The sequence below is a fragment of the Oculina patagonica genome, chromosome 1, assembly GCF_052425735.1.
Source record: "Oculina patagonica isolate OP01 chromosome 1, crgOcupat, whole genome shotgun sequence".
Lineage (NCBI taxonomy): Eukaryota > Metazoa > Cnidaria > Anthozoa > Scleractinia > Oculinidae > Oculina > Oculina patagonica.
The window spans coordinates 1,454,506-1,479,480 of NC_135758.1; the positions used below are offsets into that span (position 1 = coordinate 1,454,506).

General features: G+C 36.7%; 1 protein-coding gene across 3 annotated transcripts in view; it reads left to right on the plus strand.

The window, feature by feature from the left end:
• Window positions 1-750: 750 nt before the first annotated feature.
• LOC144653914 (uncharacterized) overlaps window positions 751-24,975 on the plus strand; it is a 42,603-nt gene continuing 18,378 nt past the window's right edge. The window contains exons 1-12 of one of the 3 annotated variants that reach the window (XM_078514197.1): window positions 751-844; window positions 5,472-5,615; window positions 10,106-10,246; window positions 10,884-11,119; window positions 11,311-11,392; window positions 13,125-13,265; window positions 13,512-13,747; window positions 14,206-14,596; window positions 15,487-15,581; window positions 16,091-16,188; window positions 16,618-16,998; window positions 18,430-20,726. In XM_078514197.1, the coding sequence (XP_078370323.1) occupies window positions 5,489-5,615; window positions 10,106-10,246; window positions 10,884-11,119; window positions 11,311-11,392; window positions 13,125-13,265; window positions 13,512-13,747; window positions 14,206-14,596; window positions 15,487-15,581; window positions 16,091-16,188; window positions 16,618-16,998; window positions 18,430-18,574 (2,073 nt within the window). In that variant the 5' untranslated portion in view covers window positions 751-844; window positions 5,472-5,488 and the 3' untranslated portion in view covers window positions 18,575-20,726. Of the gene's footprint in view, window positions 845-5,471; window positions 5,616-10,105; window positions 10,247-10,883; window positions 11,120-11,310; window positions 11,393-13,124; window positions 13,266-13,511; window positions 13,748-14,205; window positions 14,597-15,486; window positions 15,582-16,090; window positions 16,189-16,617; window positions 16,999-18,429; window positions 20,727-24,975 lie in introns of those variants that run through there. The other 2 variants (XM_078514082.1, XM_078514142.1) reach the window with 2 other exon arrangements.

The window sequence follows — 24,975 nt, forward strand, 5'->3', positions numbered from 1 at the left end:
CCCATCACGGATTGGCCAGTCTTCCTCTACTTAGCGGAGTTCCATAATAAGTACCACAAACAAAGTAAAAATGAAAGAAGATGAATTTGACACATTCGAGGGGACAAGTCCCTGGCCGGGGACTAGTCCTTACAGCAAGTCCCTTCTATAATAATATTCCCCTCGCCCCTCTGTATCTCTATATCTTCAATTTAATGCACCTATGTTTTATACCAATGGAGATTATTTTTGACTTAATAAAACAGTAGAAATTATTTTATAACACTTCTTTTAACCGTAACGGAAAGAAACTAACCGTTAGCCGTAAAAAAGCCAAAATATCAAGTGTTAACCGTACATGCCTCAACTCCATTGAGACCCTCTTCTGAATCCGTTGACTCACAGTTTATCATCTAATCAATGGGTAAAACATTTTATTGGCTGTATGAAACTTTAATAGGTAAACGCAATTACTTGTGTCCCAAAAAGTCTACGAAACGGTAGAGGCTGACCAGTTGGCTAAATACAAGGCGCGGAGTAATTAAACTAGGGAACTCCGAACATAAATCCATTTCGTGAGAAGGCTTTGTATCCGGGACCTTCAGATTACAAGTCCAGCGCCCCACCCACTACGCCACGCCACCTCCACCAAAAATTATTTTTTTTCGTAGCAGGCTCATAGCTTACAATTTAAAACAATCAATGAAATACGTTATGGGCTGTACGGGGTAAACATCAATTATAAAACCGAATATTTTTTGAACGTTTGTCGTTTTTAATGAGTAAACATCTCTCCATGCCAAACGAGGATCTTCTTGACTAAAGAATATTTCACCAACAAGTCAAGAAACGAGTGTCGTCAAAAGTAAGAATTTCAAACAAATTTTCTTTTCATTGTTATTTTTATGGTAAATTCCCTTGGGCTTTGTCTTTGTTCTCTATAAAGGCAGTGTAAGTCGACCATGCTAAGCAATGTTTTGTCCCGCAAGAATTGGTTGTCCTACGTTATCTAAACTGAGATCTACACCTGAAGCCTAAACAACCGTCAAATGATTCAAGTTAATGTGGTATTGAGTCGAAAAATGAATGGTAAACCGTAACAAAAGATGTAAGGCGGCTTTTTAATTTTACACCATCTGTGGACACAATGTTTATTCTTCTTGGGATCATTTAGCAGTATCTTGGCTTTCTTTTCAGAATAACATAAAGCCTAATGAATTTTACTAGACAAAACTGAATTAATAAATCAGCATGGTTACGTACGCGCGTCACCCTGTCAGATACTGCTAAACGAATTTTTTGTGAAGTATCAAGATTTTTTTCTACCGATGTTAGATTAAGTGCTTTCTTTATCTTTTCGCTTAGTTTTCTTTTCTCGCAATTATCCTTCTTTACCATAGAAAATATTGCCTTCATATAAACTGCTGGACTTTTAAAACATCTGTTACATAATTGCTTATCCACCCAACGAACAAAAGCGTAACGTTAAATAACACAGCCATTTATTTTGTCTATTGTTAAACATGCAGTAGCCTAGCCGTTCTCTTATCCATTTGTGTGCCCACAGCCTGGCCCAAGGTCAAGTTTTGAGCCAGCGAAGATCATATTACGTAATAGCGGTCAAGGACGAAAAGATAAGAGTTTGTTTGGAAATATTACAATATGTTTTAGGAACTGACAGACATACTAGAAAATTCTCAATAAAAAGCCTCACTTTCCTTGTATGGTGTTTTTCTTTCTGTTTGTTCTCTAGTTTGCTGATTTGAGGCGAGTTATCTCTCTTTATATAGGTTTGGTACTCTTATTAATGTTCGTCCAATTTTCTATTGGACGAAAAAATAGTTTTGTTATCAGTCTGCGTTTTGTACTCAGTCTGCAGTCTGAAATCTGCATTTTTTAAACCCAGTCTGCATTTTGTACGCGTTATGTAGTCTGCATTTTGTACTGACCGATATAAACTGGCTGAAATCGCCTTAAATCAGCAAAATAATTAAACCTGCAGACAAAAAAAATACACCATGGAAGGTAGGGAAGGCAATTTATTGAGAATTTTCCAGTATTCCTGTTTTCTAAAACATATTGTAAATATTCCCATACAAACTCATATGTTTTCAACCTTGACCGCTACTTCGCAATAATAGTGATTTTGGCTGACTCACAACTTTAGCTTGGGCCACCTGTGGTATACAATGGATTTTTTTGGAAAAGAGATACATATCAATTAAAACTTAATTCACAGTTCTTCGATTTTTTAAGCTATTCCAGATGAAAAAGAATGCTTAAAAAAACGTTTTTTTTCTTTTCATTTTTCTTTTTCAGTACGTCAATATAAAAATGACTATAAAACATGTTAGTTTTCTAGTAATCGTAAAGGTTGCACTTTTTTAGACCATCTGGGACACAATGTTTATTCTACAAGGGATCATTTAGCAGTTTCTTGGCTTGAACTTCCATCATAACATGAAGCCTAATGAATTTTGCTAGACAAAAATGAATAAATAAAGCAGCATGGTCACTTTACCCTGCCTGATATAACTCAAAGGATGTTTTTCATCTCCATAATAACATAAATCCTAATGAATTTTGCTAGGCAAAACTGAATTAATAAATAAGCATGATCACCTTAACCTGCTCGATACAAGTAAACTGTTTCCTCGGGAAGTATGAAGTTTTATTTTCTATCAATGTTCGATTGAGAAATTTCTTTATCTGTGCGTGTAGTTTTCTTTTATCACATTTATCCCTGCCTTCATTTAAAATGATGGGCTTTGACGAAAGCATCTGTGACATTATTGCTTATTCATCCTACGAAGAATTATGAAAGCGTAAGGTTAAGTAACTGAGCTATTTATTTGATCTATTGTTAAACATGCAACTAACGAATCGGTCTGGCGACAGGCACCCCAAGCTCTGGTTGTAAGCCAGTGATTATAATATTACGTAATAGCGGTTAAGGGTTAGGGACTGACCATTATTTTTTGGAGGGGGGGGGATGAAAAATATTGAAAAAAATTGTTTGCAGGGCCTAAAAAGACAAAATAAATTGTTTGCAATCACGATACGTATAACAAAAAATAGTTAGAATTTCGAAAAAAATGTTTGCAGAGGTGCATTAACTAAAAAAAAAAAAGTTTGCAGAGGAAAATTTTTCATCCCCCCCCCACCCCTCCAAGAAAATAATGGTCCGTCCCTTAGAGCGAAAACATAGGAGTGTGTGACGGGATATTAACGACATGTTTTAAGATATATAAATACTCGAAAATTCTAAATAAAAAGTGTTGCCTAGCTTCCACTTTGCTGAGTTAAGGCTAGCTGTTGCTTCCTAGGTTTCCACACTAAGCTTAGGAAGTGATATCTCGCTTAATCCCCTGAAGATCAGCAAAGTAGGGACCCAGTTAGCGCACAGACAGAAAGACAAACGCTATGAAAGTATTATTGTTTGCTAAAAATATCGTAAGCATTCCCATACAAACTCTTATGTTCTCGACCTTGACCGCTACTTCGCAATAATTGTGATCTTTGGCTCACAACTTGAGCTTGGGCTGCCTGTTGCCTGCCATCTATTTTTGGAAAAAAGTAATTTGTCAATTGAAACGTGATTCAGAATTCACTGATTTTGATAATGTATTCCAGATTCCGTTATTAAAAAAACGTACGTCAGTGTAACTTTAAACCTGTTACTTTCTTTCTGAGGTAAAATATATTTTTTGACAATTTTTTTATCGTAAAAAAATTTAAAACATGAAAGGTGTGCCTCAAGTTTCAGTTCAATACGTCCGCTCGGCAGGTCAAATAAATAATTCTCTCAGATAACCATCAGCAAGATAATAGATGAAATGCCTTAAGTAATGAAAATTGACGTCTAGCTGTATGGGGTGGATAGCAATTATAAAAGTTATGATTTTGCAGAAGCCCGTCATTTTTAATGAAGGCATCACTTTTTACGCGAAACGAGGATCATTCCGATTAAAGAATATTTTACCAATAAGTCAAGCAAAACAGCACTGCCGTCAAGGTAACAACTGCAAACAAGGTTGCCAAGTTTTCTTCTAAGTCGATTTTTGCATTTTACAGATTTTCTGTAATTCAATCAACTTGTGTGTGTGTGTGTTTTACTTATATTTATGGTATTCCTCCTTTTATGGTATTTCTCCCTTCTCTTATCTCGTGGTTAAAGATAGAGTAAGTCGACCATTCTTAACCGGTTACTTTTTGTCACGAAAAATTGGCTGAGTTCCATGCCATTTACATGAATTTTAACGAATTTAACTGAGACCTGAGATACGAGTTAGTGATGCCGAGTCAAAACCGTGGGTCGACAGATGGCGATAAAATGGATCGAAATGGAGAAATAAGCTTATTTGTTGAAGGGAAACGTTTTTCTCGGCGTGTAGAATTCTAAATGTCGACGTATTCTATCCTTTCGTTTAGTTAACTTTATTAAGACTTTTATTTTTTCATTCCGATTTGCCTTTTTTGTCTCGTGCTATAGAAGTTGTCAATGTCGATTCTTTTGTCTTAGAAAAATGATTCGACCCCATTTCGTTTTAGTCAATTTTGCAATCCAGAATCAAATGATTCCTGTTTAAAACACTAGCAAAAGAGTTAAAGCTACGTTAATTTCTTCAGTTGCATAATTGTTGGTTTGCTATAGGAGAACTTAAAAAACTTAAAAACCTTCGCTAAAATGAAGGCGATTCACTCTGTCTGGGCTAATCACATGCGTAGAATTTCTAAATGAGAAATCATCAGTCTATACGATCATAGATGATACTTTGCAAGGAATATTTTTTTACCCTAAAAGCTGGTTCCGTTATGCAAATCTTTCTAAGTGTTATTAAGTCAACCGTTTTCGAGTGTAATTTCCATTACGAAGACAATGTGAGAATTGATGCTTTGTCGCTATTTTTAGAAGTGCTTTCAACAAAGGTTTTCTAATGTTTGTTGAGCCTGTAGTCATGACCGAGAGACTAAGAGAAGATTAGGAGCAGATTTGCACTTATATTGTCAGGACTGAATGCTGGTACTGCTTAAAAAACACTTCGTATATGACTGGGTAAATGACCAGTTTCGTATCAATTTATATTTGACATATTTGACTGAAGTCTGTTTTGGTGACCATTTTTCAATAAAGACACTTTGTGATGTCTATCATAAAGCGCGTGCATCTCTTTAGTGGTCAATTGTGGACATATCTGATCAAATTAAACCTACAACTTTCATTCGATAGTCGCACACGACACAAAAAAGTGAGAGGATTTCGAAGCATGTTTTACATCTTACGACAATCGAAGCCTCGGACGATCCTGAAAGCTGTATGCTATTCTTGCATGACGCAAGAAGAACGCGCTTCAAAGAGGATCTACAAACGTCGCATGCGACGGTACCTTCTTAATCTCCATTGGGTTTATTTCTGTTAGGGTAAAAGAAGAGAAACAGTCATGTTGTCAGTTGAAATTGATCATGTTTCTTATTTTTCCTCTCTTCTACAGGCGCATCAACAGGAAAGATGGCTTCAGAGCAAACGAGGAACAGTTTTCTTGTTATGAGAAAAATATATTTCTACACCATGATAGCAGTTTCATTGCTGCACATGCTTATGTTGAATGAAAAGTATGGTGTTGTTGCTTCACAAGGTAAGGACATTTGCTTTCTTCAGTTTTTCTTAAAATCACCTGTTATTTCCAGAAAAAGGGTGCCCAGGATTATACTTTAGAATAATAGTTGACAATTAATAGTACACAGTATGCTCGTTCTCGGGACAATTAGTGTGCTTACCCATAAAAAGAGAAGTTGCAACGGCCTTTACCGACACAATGGCTTCTTTCGCCCAATGGCTTAAATTTGTGAACTCAAGGTGGCCAGTCTCTGCTTGCTTCTCTCCGCCGTGCAAAATATTTTTATTTATTTATTCTGTTACAGTGGGAAATGCCACTGCACCATAACCCAGGTTTATTTTCTTGTGTTTGCTGACGTTGTGATTTTGTCCCTGCTGCATATATGCATGTGGCCTAAACCAGGGAAGCCGCCACCTCTAAATATAGTTTTTAAAAGCATCATTCCTTTGGAGTAGTAAATGCAAGATTTTCAAACCACTCAGCTAGACGCGTACAGAGCGATGAAATATTTGTGAAATCATAATTAAACTCTGTAGAAGAATGACAAGAAAATAAATAAGCAGGCATGATAAAAAGCGATTAATGGTCATGCTTTATGCCAATGTACAACATAAGACAAAATTTGGAGTTGCATGCAAATCAGAATTCTTCGACCCTTTCGCCGGAGAGACGGTAACACCCCTCTGTAACAGACCCAGTGGATTATTTTCCCCTACCCAGTGAAAATTTAGTCTCCCCGGTACCCAGTGAATATTTAGATTTTACCCACCTATTTTTGTGCTTCCCCAGTGACTGTACGTTGTGACTTATGTCGAATAAACTTATTTTAGAAACGAGCCCAAAAAGCCGACCCAGTGGGAAATTGGCCAACCCAGTGACTTTTTTCAGATTCCACTGGGTCTGTTACAGAGGGGTGGACGGTAGTTATGGATGCCCCTCTTCCAGTTGTCACCACAAGATTTATGTGATTGGCCTTCAGGGAAAGGGGTGAGATGACGAAGGAGAGTGGCACGGGGATATATTTTTGTGTAAACATTGTTCTTATTCTTTCGATTTTAATGGTGCAAGTCGTGGTATACTTTTCTTCTTAGTTTCAATCTTATACACGAAAAAATAGATTGATCTGAAATCACTTTAATCAGTTGAGCATTTTAAGTAAACACATTTGGCAGTGGAAAAATAGATTTAAAAAATGTACAACAACTTTTAGTTTGCAAGACATGTTTCGATCGTTCCAACGATCATCTTCAGTTGTGGGATCGTTTACAGTTGAAGTTGAATTTTTTACAAGCAATGGCGTAACATGCGTGATACGCAACATTCGTGATACATTTTAAATTTAACGTGCAGCATTTAAATGCGCGAGACATGGAACAATGCGCGCGAGTATAAATACACGGCAAAGAAATTAAACATTAAAAATAACTAAGTAAATTACAATTATTACACAAAATGATGCAAATAAATTAAATTAAATTAAACGAAACTTATTTATAAGAAAATAACATAATACTAAAATGAAAGAGTTAAGTCAGCATGTTTGAGCTGCTTATTTAACGTGGGGTTTTCCCAGCGGATGTGGACAGCCTCTTTTAAAATTAGCTGTAGTCTATTGGGTGCGGAATCTACAATAGAAAAGCAGTTCTTAGATGCAAGCCTACGGCATGCCTCAGACTGCTGCAGATGTTGGTAAATGTGTGAGTTCCTGTCCCTACTCAGATGCTCACGAATGCGCGTTGAAAGATGACGGCTAGTTTCGCCGATGTAACAGGCATTACATCCTGCACAAGAAAATTTGTAGACAACGCGCGAACGGAGATCGAGAGGAACAGGATCCTTCACACTGAACATACTACTCACTTTAAAAGACGAATAGGGACAGGAACTCACACATTTACCAACATCTGCAGCAGTCTGAGGCATGCCGTAGGCTTGCATCTAAGAACTGCTTTTCTATTGTAGATTCCGCACCCAATAGACTACAGCTAATTTTAAAAGAGGCTGTCCACATCCGCTGGGAAAACCCCACGTTAAATAAGCAGCTCAAACATGCTGACTTAACTCTTTCATTTTAGTATTATGTTATTTTCTTATAAATAAGTTTCGTTTAATTTAATTTAATTTATTTGCATCATTTTGTGTAATAATTGTAATTTACTTAGTTATTTTTACTGTTTAATTTCTTTGCCGTGTATTTATACTCGCGCGCATTGTTCCATGTCTCGCGCATTTAAATGCTGCACGTTAAATTTAAAATGTATCACGAATGTTGCGTATCACGCATGTTACGCCATTGATTGTAAAAAATTCAACTTCAACTGTAAACGATCCCACAACTGAAGATGATCGTTGGAACGATCGAAACATGTCTTGCAAACTAAACGTTGTTGTACATTTTTTAAAAATAGTAGTTTGTCTGCTTTTATCCAGACCATTTGAAAAATAGATTTGCTGTGAAAGTTTCGAGGCTGCCTCTGGTATGGTATGGGCAGGGATATATTTTGGTAAATAAATAAAGTTTTCTCAGTCAGGATTTTTGTCCAAATTTTGGAATATGGGCAGGATGTTAAAATGAATCAGTCAAGCAATAAATAAAAAATGAGATAATAAGAACCCTATCAGCGTCCTTTGCAGCTGAGAAAAGTTTGAATGCCAACAAATAACTTTGTCAAATTGAATTCTGGAAAATTGTACATGGTATAAAAACAACAGTTGAGAGGATAGGCATTATCAACTAGAGAGCAGTTGATGAAGTGAAAAGGGCATTTGTATTGGTTATGAGGAATCACACCAACTGTTGAAGTAAAATTCCGGAAATAGGGTACAATTCAGCACAAAAGGTACAAAATTATAAACACTTAATAAAATCAAAGATAATCTACTTTTGGTATAGCCATTGGACCTCTGGCATCTTACAATTCAAGGGGAAAAAACAAGAAAAAACAAAAAACGAGAAACTGTGTTGAAGGTCCAAAAGCTTATCATATCATGGCTGGAGTGCAGAGTAACAAAAATCTGAATGGCAAGCGGGCATCTGAATTTTCTAGCATTTGTTCTGTTCATATATAGATGGGCATATCAGAGTGCCGTGCCGTGTTAATTAAAAAATCCTGAATGGTTGTTATGATGATGATGATGATGATGATGATGATGATGATAATGATGATGATGATGATGACGACGATGATTTTTGTTATTATTATTACTATTATTATTATTATTATTATTATTATTATTATTGCTATCATACACATAATACAATTACATTCATTTGTAGCACGCCTTTTATGTTACAATATTATTTGATATTATTATATGGCTACCATAGTACGCGCGCTCTGATTGGCTGCTGAGCGGGCATTATTTTTTTGTAATGACCGGGCATTATGAAAATTTTTCTCGGCTCGACGGTTTTTTGAGTTGTGAGTAAAAGCTACTAGCAAGGGGGCAAAAACAACAAAAAAAGCCGACAAAATATAACTATCTTTTCAATAACTGAAAGAAAAATATAAGCATACCGATACTTCTTTAGTATGAGCGACGAAGAGAGCCACAAGAGAGCGAGTTTTACCTCCAGTGTTTTTTCCCTTGATTATACTCTTTTTTTGAATAGTGCTTAAACGCCATATAATAAATAACTTATTAACCTCGTCCGTTCGGTCATTACAGGGGAATCTCAGACCTCGGCCTTGATGTATTGACCTCGCTGTCGCTCGGTCAATACATCAAGGCCTCGGTCTGAGATTCCCCTGTAATGACCTCACTCTCGGTTAATAAGTAGTATCTAATTACAATAACACTGGAGTAGGTTACAAAATATTGTAAATTACAATTACGCTATTTACACTAGAGACAATTATAATAAATTAGATGCACTATAAAGCAGAGTAAAAGGTAAAGGAACATCTAAAACAATAAGGCAATTAATGGACAAAGAATAATAATTTAATCTATCTTCTCTATAGTATATTTTATATTTAATTTATTAACAAAATCGGAGAGAGTAATTGGTCTGTTGTGCAGTTTGTTGGTGTAAATGTAGTAACGCATATACACCAAGGTATAATTAAGTTTCCTTATCAAAGTTTTGCTTTCAAGTGAATAGGCGGGAGATAAACCAAATAACATTTTTTTAACAGATGGATGGTGATTGGTGTAGTTAACGCTATTAAACCATTGAATAACTCTCCTTTGAAAAGCTTTGAAAACTGGCAGTGAATGAACGACGATGATGATGATGATGATGATGATGATGATGATGATGATGATGAGAACAGGGGAGAGTTATAAATATCTGCTTTGGTCATTTTAACTGGAACTATTTTAACGCAGAGACCCTCGTTACTTAAAGCATTTAGGGAAGAAGCAATTTAAATAAAAAAATATTCAAACGATCTTTGCAGTATCTAAACAATTTCAGCAACATTTTTAAAAGTAACGTACAACATGTTTCCAACACATGACCTCCGAACATAAACAAGCAGATGACTTTTTTGTTTCTTCTTCAGTTAGTACATCATGCGACTTTGAGGGCGGACTGTGTAATGGCTGGCAACAATCTAGCTCAGATGTCTTTGACTGGACACAACATACAGGATCAACACTTACTCTCTTTACAGGTCCAGATTACGATCATACTACTGGGTCAGGTAAACATAATGTCAACACATTTCTTTGATTTATGTATCCTGCTCCTCCTAGATGAAATACCATGCATATATATATTGGTTTGCTGGGATAATAAAAAAACAAGACTATCATTTGTCAGATTTTGGCCACAGGTGTGGCCGTTTATTTTCCATATCTAGGGTAGAAAGCTTAAATACCCCGGCAAAGTTGAGGGGAAACCTGCCAACCCAATTTTACAACAACAGAACGGAGGCAGTGGAGGGAGGGGAAAATTTCCTTCACTCGATGAGAGCCATTAGCGAAAAAGCGATGAAGCCTAACCTTCTTCACCTAAGAGCCTGCGAAAATATAGACCGAAAGTAATGGTTGGCAGGAAACATACTCACCGGTAGCCGGGAAGAACTTACGTAACAGACGACATAAACCCATTCATTTTTGCAAAGTAAATATCCTTTATGTAAATTATTTGTTTGTTTTTTATTTGTTTGTTTGGTTGTGTGTTTGCTTTGTTTCGTTTCCGATGTAAATTAAATTTTAACATGTAAACGGCAAAGGAAGGAGCGAAGAGGAAGTGATGAACTTAGGATTTTATGATTTAAATAAATAAATATTTGCTCTGCTTTTGGAAAGTTAGCTAATGTTTTCCTGTGCTCACAGGTTTCTATATGTACATCGAATCGTCTACTCCCCAAACCACCGGTGATAACGCAAAACTTGAGCTCTCTGTATCTGAAAATGGAGAAACATCTTGTCTCACGTTCTATTATCACATGTATGGAAACACTTTGGGAACTCTCAATGTCTTCAGCGGAAATGACATGATATTCAGCCGGACAGGAAACCAAGGTCAATACTGGCATGAGGCAAAAAGAACCATTTATTTGAATAAAACTGTAAGTTTAACACATGATTACTCTTGGCCAGACCGTGGAGATGTGTCTTGTGACCATCGCATTCAAAGGTTTATTTTGATTACTTATGGTAATAGACCGAGTGGAGTTCACAACTCATAGGAGTGATTAATAGTTAAGAAAATTCTGGATGACTAAAACCTCGTATACTTATTAGATATCTTATTCTTTAGGTGACTTTTGAAGGAATAGTAGATTATTTTGAGACGGACTTCGCCATTGATGATGTCTCCATCACCAGTGGAAGTTGTCCAGGTAAGACAAAAGGAAATCACTTCGAAGCATTGCTTCCGACCATGTGGAGACAGCTGGTGATATATTACACCACGTTAGGTTGCTTGCGGTTAGCCTGTATAATGGGTTAGGATTTCTATAAAAAAAAAACGTTGTCCTGGCAGCTGATCGTCGGTGGGAATGATTCCCGCTTGGTAAACCAACGACCCGGGTTCGATCCTACTTGATGACAACTTTGTTTAACTTAAAAAATGTTCAAGTGTGATGTTTACTTCATGTATGAAAAACTAAGGAATCTCAAATGGTCGGAAGTAATGCTTGGTAATGCAATTGCTTATTTTTAAAGCAATTAATGGGAGGTGAACATTTTTACGAGAGTGAAGCTCTACTGCTTCGTAAGAAACAATAAATGTTCAAGGATAATTATTATTATTATCGTTATATCGTGGTAAACCTAACAACTACTTTTTACTGCATATAAAAGGAAGATAAAGAGATTAATTTTGATAAAGAGGCTGAGAATACAGTATCATTTTCGTATATCATTGTACAAAGCTGTTTACAGAAACGTTAGAGATCACTCAATAACTGTAATGTTATTGCATTAAATTATTTTGCAAATTGTCTTGCAAATAGCTTGTGACTGTGTATACTGATAATATCGTTATATCGGGAGGATTTTACGTTCCAAGAAAGATTTAATGCTGCACGACGTTTCGGAGTCATCTTGACTCCATTGTCATGAGACTTGTACAGTATGCAAATAAGGAACGCTACAAAATAAGCATAAAACAATGAACGGCCTAAACGAACACCTTATGCTTATTTTCTAGCGTTCCTTATTTGGATACTGTACAAGTCTCTTGATAATGGAGTCAAGATGACTCCGAAACGTCGAGCAGTATTAAATCTTTCTTGGTTCTTCTTATGTATTTGCTGTAGCAAATCCCTACTGATCAAAGATTTTACGTTCGGTCCGCTAAATTCTCATCGTTATATCGGGAATATCGTTATATCGAAGATCGTTATATCGGGTTTCCGTCCCATACATTTTACTTAAACTTTTGCCGGTTCATAGAATATTCATCGTTATATCGGGAATATCGTTACATCGAGGATCGTTATATCGGGGTTCCACTGTAATTTATAACCTTAAATATGATAACTGGTGTATAATAACTAATCGTCTTTCATCTGGAGTAGATCTGAAATGAAATGAAATACTTTATTAAAGTGTCTGAAGTATTTAGCTTAAAATAAGCATAAGGCAGTTAAGTTTGATTTCTGCAAATCACTTGATGGTATCCCATAATCTAAAAATGGGATAATTGTAACTCCATTACAATGGAAAACTAGATAAGATAAAAGAGTTATAAACATCGACTTATGACAGGGGCAAGACTAGGGAGATGAAAGGTCTACTTTAACCTTTAGTTACTGGAATAGATTATTCGTAAAACACTGCGCTACTTGAAGCATTTCAGGATGTGATATATATTTTCATTTACTGAAATGATCTTCGCAGTATGTAAGCAAGTTGAGCAAATGCAACAGGTTTAGAACACAATATCTCTGGAAAACCTTTTTGTACCATCTGAACTATGAAACCTTGTGAGCAGGTCAGTTGGGGGCCCTATAAATATCCCACTTATTTGATACATTTACAGTTTTTGTAAAGCTAAGTGGCTATCTATGAAAATCTTAGTGTTGTAGATAAATGAGCATCATGACGGTTATTTTACTTCCACTTTAGCTGGTGCATTTTGCAACTTTGACCGCGAACTTTGTAATGGCTTGCGACAATCTAGCGCTGATGTCTTTGACTGGAAACGTCGTACAGGATCAACACCATCTCCTAATACAGGTCCAGATTACGATCATACAAGTGGGTCAGGTAAGAGAAATGTCATCCACTTCATTTGATCATTCTTTGTTTTTTTTTTTTGTGTGTGTGTGTGTGTGTGTTGTTGTTGTTGTTTTTTTTGGCTTGATGTGTTTTCTCTTCAATGCTAATTTTCACATATAAACGAAAAATATAGACTAAGAAGAGTAATTCGTACTTTGCTAATGAACAAATATTTCGGACAATATATTTATTCCCCATTTGGAAAGGGCTGTCAGAATTTTCTTTCGATTGTAGGATACTATATGTACATCGAGACTTCTTCTCCACGAGCCGCCGGTGATAACGCAAAGCTCGAGCTCTCTGTACCTGGAAATGGAGAACTGTATTGCCTCCAGTTTTATTATCACATGAATGGAGACACTATGGGAACACTTACTGTCTTCAACGGAAATTCAGTAGTATTCAACACGTCAGGAAACCATGGCAACCACTGGATAAAGGCGGAGAGAACCATCCCTTTGAATAACACAGTAAGTTTAATTCACTAGACGAATAATTTGCCTTTAACTTCAAAAGATGCCAATATACAACGCAGAAAATACTCGCCATTGATAACTGATCCAAAATGTGTTGCATGTTTATTTTTTTCAGATTTTAACAACACGCGGACACCAAAACAACACGACTGTAAAAACATAGCAATCTGGAACCAAAACAAAAAAAATAAAAAAACGAGACAGACAGAAACGACAGATAGACAGACAGTATAAAGTCGAGAGTCAAACATGTTCTTTTTTCAGTTGTTCATAATACATGTTTATAAAAAGTACCTTTTTTGTTGTTGTTGCCGTTGTGTTGGTTCTCTTGGATTTTAGTAAGCTCGGTTAGTCGTTTTTCGATAATATTATATGCGACCCTTAATTCTGCTTTTCCTTTGTTAAGATCACGATTGCAGCATTAATTTTTCATTCATCTGGAATCCATCTAGGTGACATTTGAAGGAATAGCAGGATCTTCTTGGACAGGTGACGTAGCCATCGATGATGTCTCAATTACCAATGGAAGCTGCCAGGGGCACACTGCAACTCCAACGCTTTCCACAGCATCCGCATCTACGCCTTCATTACCTTCAGGTTTATCGACACCTTCCACTGACAAGCAGTTCTTGTCTTCACCTTCGTTGACATTAAGTCCGTCGACCATCAGTCCTTCGTTTTCCTCTCCGCCCACTGGCAAACTTTCCATGTCACCTGAGCCATCCACATTCAATTTGCCCACTATTAAGCCTTTCATGTCTTCAGGGCCATCGATGTTCGCAACGTCCCTTACAAGTAGTTCATCCACTCCTGAGCCTTCATCATCTTCATCGCATTTACCAGGTATTACTTATTATCCATCCCCTCTGTTTCAAAACCCTTACAGCCGCTAATCCTAATTATGACATTTTTAGCTCATATTAAGAGCTATACGGCACAACACGTCGGGACATGTTGATAAAGCCAGCCTTTTATCTAGTTACTCTTCCGCAATCTATTTTCCTAATTTCAAATATATGTATGCATCATTTCTTTACCCATTCGGTATTTAAATGGCCTAAGTGGTGTTTTTCGTCCTATGTAAGCAATTGTTTTGAGGCGTTCGAACTTTATGGCAAAATAATTGTATAACGCACATATATCATGGCATACCTGCTTTTTCATTCGCCATCCGCCAAGACGTTTGTTTCGTTTATATGCTTTCCTCAGATGGAAAAAATGATAAAGGATCCTTTCTCTTAAAACGTACTACTTGAAAACATTGAATTTTACGCTTTCTTTTGGTCATTCGGTTTTATAGCAAAGAGCCTTAGATTATGGATTCTGAATAGCGGGCTCTATAGTCGAGATATTTAACTAAACTATACTTTAGTACAAAAAAATCGCTTGAAACTAGTCATTATACAAAAAAGCATTAAGCTTCTACTGAACCACTCTTTATAAGCGCATTGTGCAGAGCATACAGTAGTACTGGGCACTGTTGATGTTAGGAAAAAATTATGTAGGATTATATTCGAAACAAAAAAGGGCTACAGTTGTATGTTTGAATGGTAAATGTGTTTTCTTAATGCATAGTTTCAAGTTTCATAAGTATGTTCGTGGCCTTAATTTCATGTTGGAGAACAACGAAATGGATCCAAATACATTTTTAAACACATTGTTATTATGAGTATTTTCACTGCAGTTTTGTACTCTAATGTTCTTATTTTTACTACAAATACTTTTTAATTGAGGTACCTCCAAATCCACTATGACTCCTCCAACACCAACACTAAAGGAGAAGCAAGAATCAGTCAGGTTGGAAGTTCGAGACCTAGACATCAAAAAGGTACTATTTCAGTTAAAATAGCCTTTTATTATGAAAAGTTTTCCAGTAGAAGGTCAGAAATATGAAGTACAGTATAAGCCAAAACAGGTATTTGTATTTGTATTCCCGGCCGGCAAATAACATATATATCCCTGCATTAACTATTCGAGCGACTCAAGAAATTACCTAGTCTGAATTATTGCAAACTGAGGGAGACAAGTACCTCGATCGTTAGGGGAGATTGGTAACACCGCTGGGCCCTTCATACATCATTTTGGGCTAACCACCTGCACTGTTAATTAGTTGGGCTAAGCTCTAAGTTGCTTTATACTTGGGAAAGTTTACTTGAGAAACGTTTTCTCATGACGTCGACCTTTATCTACATAGCTATTTTGACTCCTTTTTTATCACCTTTCAAAAAAAAAGAAATAAAATCGAAAGTTGAAACTTATCTAAATGGTGACATTTGAATATTTCTCAATATGATAATTTTGATATGATGCTCTTTTTTGTCTCTTGTGTTTAACTAGTGGAAGCAAATGAAAAATGCCTTTAAAAGGGAAGTTGCAGAGGCGGCTACAGATTACTGTGCTGTTGACGGAACCCGATGTCAATTTGCTTTAAAGAGGTATAGCAAAATCCTAATTGTCAACACTTATTGAAGGCACAGTTGACGCCGCATTTTTTGCGTTTGCGTGTGATTTAATTTGCTTTTCGAGTAGCTTCTTTTAAAACCTTAAAAGGCACAAAAACCTACAGAAAATATAAGTGATGTTGATGTAATTTTGTTTTTAGGAGACAACTTGCATTTAATAGGAGAGCGAGATAGTTGTATTATATTGCCAGAAGTGTCTCAAAAATTATGCATCTGATTGAATTCTTGGACTTATTTTCGATATTCATTTTATTTATTTGTCGTTTCTACATACCTTTTAAAGTCCGTCTAACACCGTAGTATTCATTTATCGTAATGTACTTCAGGAGTGTTTCAATATTATTATGATGTGATTGAAGATTCGGAATACTCAGCTAGTGTAATTGTTTGTATCTTTTGCAGCTCGCGTCGAAAGCGGTCGCCTAACAACATGGTATTTACAAGTGATATGGTTCACATCCTCCCAGGCTTCCCAAAGCAGTCGCCTGATGATCCTGCAATAACCTTGTTAGCTTTCTATTTACAACATCCAAAAGGGTTTTCAGACAACATCGTCGACAAAGACGTCCTAAAAGCCATCGTGGAGAGTGATGTGTCAAGCATTGAAGAATCGATGGGCGGTACCATTTTAAGCGTTCAGTCTTATGTCACCACCACTGATACCGCTGAAAGAAGTGATGAGAAATCAAAGCCAACGAGTGTTATCATTGGAGCTTCAGTGGGAGGTGTTTTATTGTTAGTTATTATCGGTGCATCTGTGCTGGCTTACAAGAGGCGTGGAAGGTAAGAAACGATCAACATAAGCTAGCTGAAACCCATCATTTTTTTTTTCAATGCCGTTAGCTTTGTGATTCAATAAGTACATAATATTTTTTACTTCTGATAAATATCGGACGAACACCTTCCTCATATTTTGACCAAGCTTAACATATAGCACCTACTCTCTTTTCGTTATTATTTGTTAAATAGACAACAGTATGGCGTAATAGCACTGTCAAAACAGAGTAAGCAATCATGAACAATTGCGAACGATTACGTAGCTATTTTTGTGCCTTGTTCTGGCATCATATAACTGTCTATGCACTGATTGAAAGTGGGAAAAATAAGTGCAATCCATAAACAATATAGAGCAGTTGCGTTCGGGGAACCTGATCGACTTAAAGACCGTGCACACGCTAAAAATCAGGCTTCGTAGTCTATTGATTAGCGCGCTGGACTAAGAATCGAGAGGGCCGGTTTGAGTCCTGGCCGAGGTCATTATGCTGTCTTCTTGGGTGAGGCTACTTCCTGTCACAGTGTCTCTCTTCATCCAGAAGAATAAATTGGTATTAGTGAATTCATGATCAACGGGCTAGCATCTCATCCAGCGGGTACAAATAATGACCTTAGCTGCTTGCTTTCTGCTACAGAAACCTTAGCTTTGGCGGTATGGACACTTTAAATCAAAGCAATACTTACCGAATGCTACTAGGAAACATGAAAATTAATTATGTGTACACTAATTCAGTCGTTCCATAATTTCAAAAGGTAGTAACGTTTATGGTTTAAATTTTTTTACATCATTAACGTTTTTCCAATCAGTTGTACATCGCAGTACTTTCCGTCTTTCAATTGTTCGCATGTATTGCTTTGGTTTTGAGGTCGCATAGGCTTTTCATTAGCCTGAACATTGGGCAACGAACAACGTTAATGAACGGAGAAAACCATCAGGGCGGTCAAAGATTGCCCGTAAAAAGATCGATCCGAAAGGCCAATTTTGTACAATCCAAACTACGATCAATAGAACTCACTTTCATAAAGCGATTCAAGTGCTTTTTGCCACATCCATACTAAAAGGTGCAAAAATTCTAAATTAAGATTGAAGACGTGTCTGACAATAAGGGGAGGGGCTGGTTGTTGGGTAAGGGTGTTGATCGATATAAATGTTAGAACTTTTTCATTAAATAGAGTTGCTTCTAACACCAGTTGGCAATACAGCATGAGTATGTTTTCATAAAACTTCACGGCAAACTAAACCCCTATCAGCAATTTTTAGTGACGTGTGGTGCATGGACACCCGAGTTAACGCTTACGTTCTTTTTGATGTTTATACTTTTTTATAGGAAGGTTTTTGCAACATTTCCGTGTGTAACTTAAGGTGAACGCGATTAGTTACAGGAAGAAAGCACGCTTCCTTTAAAGTTAATACATGTCTGTTTACGTTTTTCCCCTAAGATTTAATAACCAGAGGTCAAAGGAGGCCAGTAATGGTTACACCAACGATGCTTACAACTTTGGCTCTGGAAAGCAAACCACTGAAATGAAGTGTGATGATCATGCATACGATAATGTACTCGACATAAAGCCCGAGGAGCACTAGCAAGCGACAACTTATAACGTGCACCGACTCGTCCCCAGTCCCCTTTTGAGTCCGTCTTGTGTTGACTGCTGAACACGGAGGGAATCATGGTCATGGAAAGGAAGAAGAGAAGCGAGAGAGACGACTGGCAGATCGTTAGCCGAAAGAAGAGCAGTTTGAGGCGTTTTAAAGCGCCCGAAAGCGTTCTAATTAATAGTGCCTATTTTTATCTCAACACCGCCATTACTATAGCTATTTCCGCAATCTTGGAAACAGGATCTGCCAGTCGTCTCTCTTCTTTCCTCCTTCCCATCATCCTTCGCGTCTTGCACTTTTCGCATAAGAGACGACTGGGGACGAGTCAGTAACGTACATATATCAACCAAAAACTCAACAGTAGTCCTTAAGTTTCAGTTGGCAGAGTAAAACAGTGGGAGAAAATGTAGCATCTATCTAGCAACAGTGAAGCTGATGCATGTATCTACCAGCTACTCAGCAGAAGTCATTATTAACGTTTCCAATAGCCTTTAGCTTTGTTTGTCTGTTGTCCCATTTCAGACCACGGGATGTTACCCTTAAGAATTATCTGTTTCAAATTTGAACAAATCCACGTGAAAATAAATGAATAATTTGCAGATAAACAAGGAGCAATTCTCTGGAGAACATCACATGGAAATCACTGGATAACATTCAGCTAGTCAAAGGGACAATTCTCTGGGGAGCATCACATGATCTGAAATGGGCAATTTACATACGTAGCTAAAGAAATCTATTGTCCTACGTTTTCCGAAGCCTTAACAGAGACGTACAGTCAGACTGTTGCTGCCAAATACACTTCCAACACAGAAGTGACTTATCATAACAAAAGATAGAACAATACAGGTATAAATAAGCACAGCAAAGTGCTTGATGTTTAAGCCTCACAACCCATGCCTCCATGTATTGCTCTGTCTTCACGTTTTAGAAATAGGGACAATAGTGAAAATCAACGTATCTTTTTGTTACACTTAAGAACCTCAGGATGCATAATATTTTAACTTCGTTAAATCTAGGTTGCACTGATTGCAACAGCAATAATCGACTTCCCCTTTTTCATGACCGTATGATTAGAAAATAGGCTCACCAGATTCCGCAATCTGTGACAGCTTGTAGTCCATAAAGTACATGGTATCCTTGACCCTTTTTATTTAGTTTAGAGAGTGTTTTAAGAAAACGGGTAACTCATCATGGCACGTAAAATAACTGTTAAGTTACTAGTATTTTTACAATTATCTGCGATAATAAGTATTATAAGAGTGAGTGAAGAAAACAGAAAAGTTGGTTGATTTGAACAACCTGCTGTTTTAAGTTTTTTAACCCTTGAATTTTTTCTGTAGGTTGTACCACCCAGTTTTGAAAATCCGTACACTATTTTAGGGTTATTTTCCATTCTCTTTTTCACCTCTTAAGCTATGCCTGTTTTAAGATTTGGATATTTGCTCCATTTCAGAGCAAAAGGGGTAAATCTGTGTATTTTAACAGCTCTCATAATGAAGTGCTATTATTTTTGCGCATGCACTGACCTTTCCAAAAAATAAACATTCTTTAACTTATAGAAAACCAGGTTGGTAAAATATTTTAAACCAGCCTATTTTAAAACCAGTTTTAGATTGACTTTTAAGTCCTTGAAGAAGTTCTTATACTTCACAAGTTAAAGGAGGATACATAAACTGTTGATAGATGGATGCATCAATTGCTTCACTGGTCTACTCTGGTCTGCCTGTTCATAGTCTGACTCCCCGAAGGGATGGTGATTATTGCTTTTGGTAGCTAAAAATGCTCTTTAAGTCATTTGGTAGCATTCGGAAATATATATTATCCACCTATATAATCTACTTATCTTTATATAACCGTTATATAATCTCGCTACGTAATTAAGAGTATAAGAAAATTAGAGCCGCAATTGAGTTACGGTTGATGGAAATTATTCCTGGAGGTATTTCAACAGGTGTTTGTTATTTGGCTCCGTTCAAGTATACTATCTGGTTCTAGTACCTTTATAACTAGATGTCATATATAACCGCACTACCATATGTACTCCGCCATTAAATGTATCGTTTGGTGTCAAAACAACTGTTTGTAGCTCTCGAGAATCTTTTTGTTTAGTAACACCAATAAAATGCATTTTAAGCTGTCTACAATTCAACAGCCTGATAATTAACATGTTCTCACCAAAGTAGAAGTAAGTATCGGTGAATATCTACTGAGACGAAAATGATAAAGGCATGATTTCCGATAATTTCCATATTGCTTATAAATTGCCGGCGCTATCCCCCACCCGGGGGCAAGGAACTAAGAGAGAACTTATAAATTGAACGTCAGGGGACTTAAGAAGCGATAAATTTCACCCAAAAAATTACTTATATATTTTAAAAGCATTGTTAAAAGTGCTTCCCAACGATGGCTTCACCGCGCATGGTCACACGCAGAGTCAGCCAAAGATCTTGGCATATTGGGATATTAGAGAGCACTTATGATTCCTTTTGCAACTATCTCTATTTGCATTGGCTGAGAGCACACAGCTTATTCACGCCGACATCGAGTAGTCATTGATATCTAGAAACAACAAGATTTTATGGACGCAAACCTGGCGTCATTTCTTCGACATGCGCGTGTCCCACACGTCACCCATAAGCAACAGCGGGAATAAATTAAAGGATTCCTCGTTTTGAGATACATTAACAACATTATCCAATTGCTATAGTGTCTTAGTGTCGCGGTCAATTACGGAATAAAATAACTTAACCGTGCTTTGTTCTGTTACAATTCAAAAGCATGTTAGGAAGTTGCAAGAAAACTGAAGAAGCATAGGGTGAGAGTGGTGAGTTACTCCTTACTTCTTGAGTGCTCCGGTCACTTTCTTGCACGCTTTATAACATAACGAAGCACAGTAAAAGCTTTTTTTATTTTTTTTTTATAATGTATTTTTATCTACACTTGTAGAGAACAAGATTTCTTTTTAAATTGGTCGAGTGGAATGACGTCGTGGATTGTACGTGTTTTTAATACACAGTACTTCGCTTTTAAATTCCTTTAAAACTGAAAGTCTGAATTCCTTCAATAGAGACACGCGCCACTTGAAGTCTTCTTTTTCTTATTTATCCCTGGTGGAAGACTGGGTCGAGTTGCTCGTCTTATGCCTTCCTGTCAGCCCCACTGACCACTTCAGTTAACTTCCAAGGTACAACCTGATGATAAATAACATGAAGTGCATGATGAGTTACTCGAGGCCGGATTGCTTGCCGATTTTTCAACTCTGAATAATTTGGACTAAACAGTGCAAAATTTAAATCAGAATTTGACTCATTTTTTTGCTTCAGCTAGAAATCCAAATATCTCGAGCAAAGAGACAAGAGTGAGGGGCCGATGGAATTCCTGCAAGTTTTTCCCTGTTTAAAAGACACCTTGGAAGAAAATTAAGGTCGGCTGATGGCTTATAGCTTCGTTACCAGGATAAAATGGTGACATCAGATCATAACGTAAAATGACCTCGAATAACGTCATGAAATCTGAGATCTTGGTTCCCGCATTACTATTTCCGTTATTAAATAACTGAAATACTACGCGCGCTGGGATTGGACAAAAACCATAAACAACATGGATATCTGTTCATTCAAGTGATTTTAGTTTTAAACCTTTTCAGTGCTTTCTGTTAAGTCTGTGGAGGACTGAGATTACACTTGAGCTTGGATTGTCAATTTTTTGTTGTTAAAAAGAAAGTAGGAAAAGATTTCTAACGAGTTGAAATTATTGTTTACTCTTAACCAAGCAATGAACGTAACACGATAAATAATTCGGTTTCTATTAATTTCAATTGCAAGTGATACCTTTTATTCGAAAAAAATAACGAAAATAAATTTTAGATGAAAAGTTTGGCTGTAAAGCTCGCACCGTGGCGCCTTGTTTTCGTTCTAGGCAAGTACCATAGTAATGACATCACGAACGCACGATAAGTAGCCGTTGATCGAACTACTCGATTGAAAGAGTAGGGGGTCCCAACTCTGCTTGGTTGTCACAAGCAGGCCTTTTGTCAAACGCGCTATAAGGTGGAAAGCAATTTTATAACTGTTGATTTTTCTAAAGCCCGTCGTTTAAATTGAAGGCAAGATTTTCTATACCAAACCAGAATCATTCTGTTAAAAGAATATTTCACCAACAAGTCAAGGTAGCGCTCTCGTCAAGGTAAAGATTTGCAAGCAAAGTTACCACGTTCTAGTGTAAGGGCCTGTTAACATGATTCCGGAATGACTTTCATTCCGGAACGAAACTCGTTCCAGAATGAAGTTCGTTCGGCATTTACATGACAGAGTCGACCGGTTCAACCAAAGGCATTTTCACGTGCGCGGTTTTCGCGCGAGATCAAAACAAGGTGGCGCATGTTTCGCGCGAGGTCAAAACAAGATGGCGCATGTTTCGCGCAAACATGTTTTTGTGCTGATTAATGGCCGTATCTGCAATTTTAACGAGTAATTTGTCCATAGAGCTGCTTCTTTGGGCTTAACAGTAAATGCTATTACGTTTTTTCACTCTGAATTCAAACTGTGGAGTCCGTATGCGGTGTCATGAGTTGCAATTTCATCTCGGAACGAAACTCGTTCTGTGTTTACATGATACCGGAATGAAATGTCATTCCAGAACGAAACTTTCATTCCGGAATGAAAACCGGAATGAACTCATTCCGGAATAACTTGACTTTCGTCTCGGTATCATGTAAACAGATAAAGAGAAATGTATGGGGATGGAATGAACTCGTTCCGGAATGAAAGTAATTCTCCCATTTCCCGTCATGTTTGCAATCCATTCACTACCTCATTCGTTCAGAATTCTGACAATAGCTTTTTTTCTTTTTTACTGATGTGAGACTAAGTATTTTATTTATTTTTACGTGAAATGTTTTTTATCAGCTGTATCCTCCTTTGAAATAGGAAATATTACCTGCATTTAAAACGAATGACTTTTACTAAACCATCTGTGTACATAATTGCCTTATTCCCTCCGTGAAAGCTTATATAACGTAAGGATATTGACCCAGTCAAATAATGAAAATGCTGCATTTTAACTGTTGATCAACTTGGCAGGATTAAAATGCAGGCCCTTCCCATCACTTGATGCAAAGAGAGTAATTAAACAAAACAGTAACTGCAACTTGATTAACCATAGATCGTTGTCACCAAAATAACAACATCGTTTCTCTTGCATTAAAAACATCAACAACCTCACGAATTTTAGAGTAAATGGAAATAAATAAACTGCCCAAATATAAACTCTGTAGTGCGCATTGCAGTCAACTAATGGTAAAAACAATACTCGGAAATTACTTCGTATGGCTCCGCTATATTGGTGTATCAAAGTGGACTGGTACACAAATATGGTGGCCTAAAAGTTGTCCAAGAAGAAAAACAAATTACGTTAAAAATGACACGAGTTTTCACCTCGGAATACTTAAGTTGTTAATATAGCTTCTGAATATATCTGGAAGAATCTGAAATGACAAAAATATTGGTTATGAAGCACACATGTTGGATATTAAAGCTGTCTTAAATTTCAAAACGAAGCACTCTGCTGAGGCAAAACTCTTTCTAGAAGCTTCTGACATGCACTGATGCCAAAAACATGCTAAAAGAACAGCTTGACAAGATCAATGGTGTTAAAATTAAAATTTCGACGACGTCACGTAAAAACAATTTATTCTTGTTACTTCCGATGAAAATTGTTTCAATATTTTTCTCGTTTTCATGTAAATGTTTTTTTTCTGAAGTTGACACTTTTTTCTTTCAAAATCTCTAGTCATATTAACTAGGTCAATCGAGTGCATAAACAGCAGCTCTGACACACTATTACCGAGTGGTGCATGGAATAAAAGAACACCTATTACCCCTTATAGAATAGCGATAGAAAATTACGTTGCGGGGGATCTAGCAATCATACAAAAAACGACATGAAACACCGGACCCTTTAGTTAATAAATAATAAGAACTGTTTAACTTTTGAAGTGATTCTTTTTCTTTTCTAAGTTGTTAATGGTTATTTTTATCTTTTTTGGAAAGTGGCGCAATTGATTTCTTACCATATCGCGTAGAAATGTTATCTAAAGAAAGGAAAAGTATTTTAACATTTTTATGGCACATAACTAATCAAAACCTGAAAAGGTGTGCTTTTCTTGCAGCTGCTATATATTATATTCTGAACTAAAAAGCGTTGACAGAACAAATGAATAAGACTCCTACTTAACATATGAAACAATGGACGAATTCCATATTTTGAATTAAAAATCTTCTTTTGGCTGTATGAGATAAATGTTAATTGTATAACCAGTGATTGTGCTAAAACCCCTTCGTTTTTAATAAAAAAAAAAACAGCATTTCCTATACCAAGCGAGGATC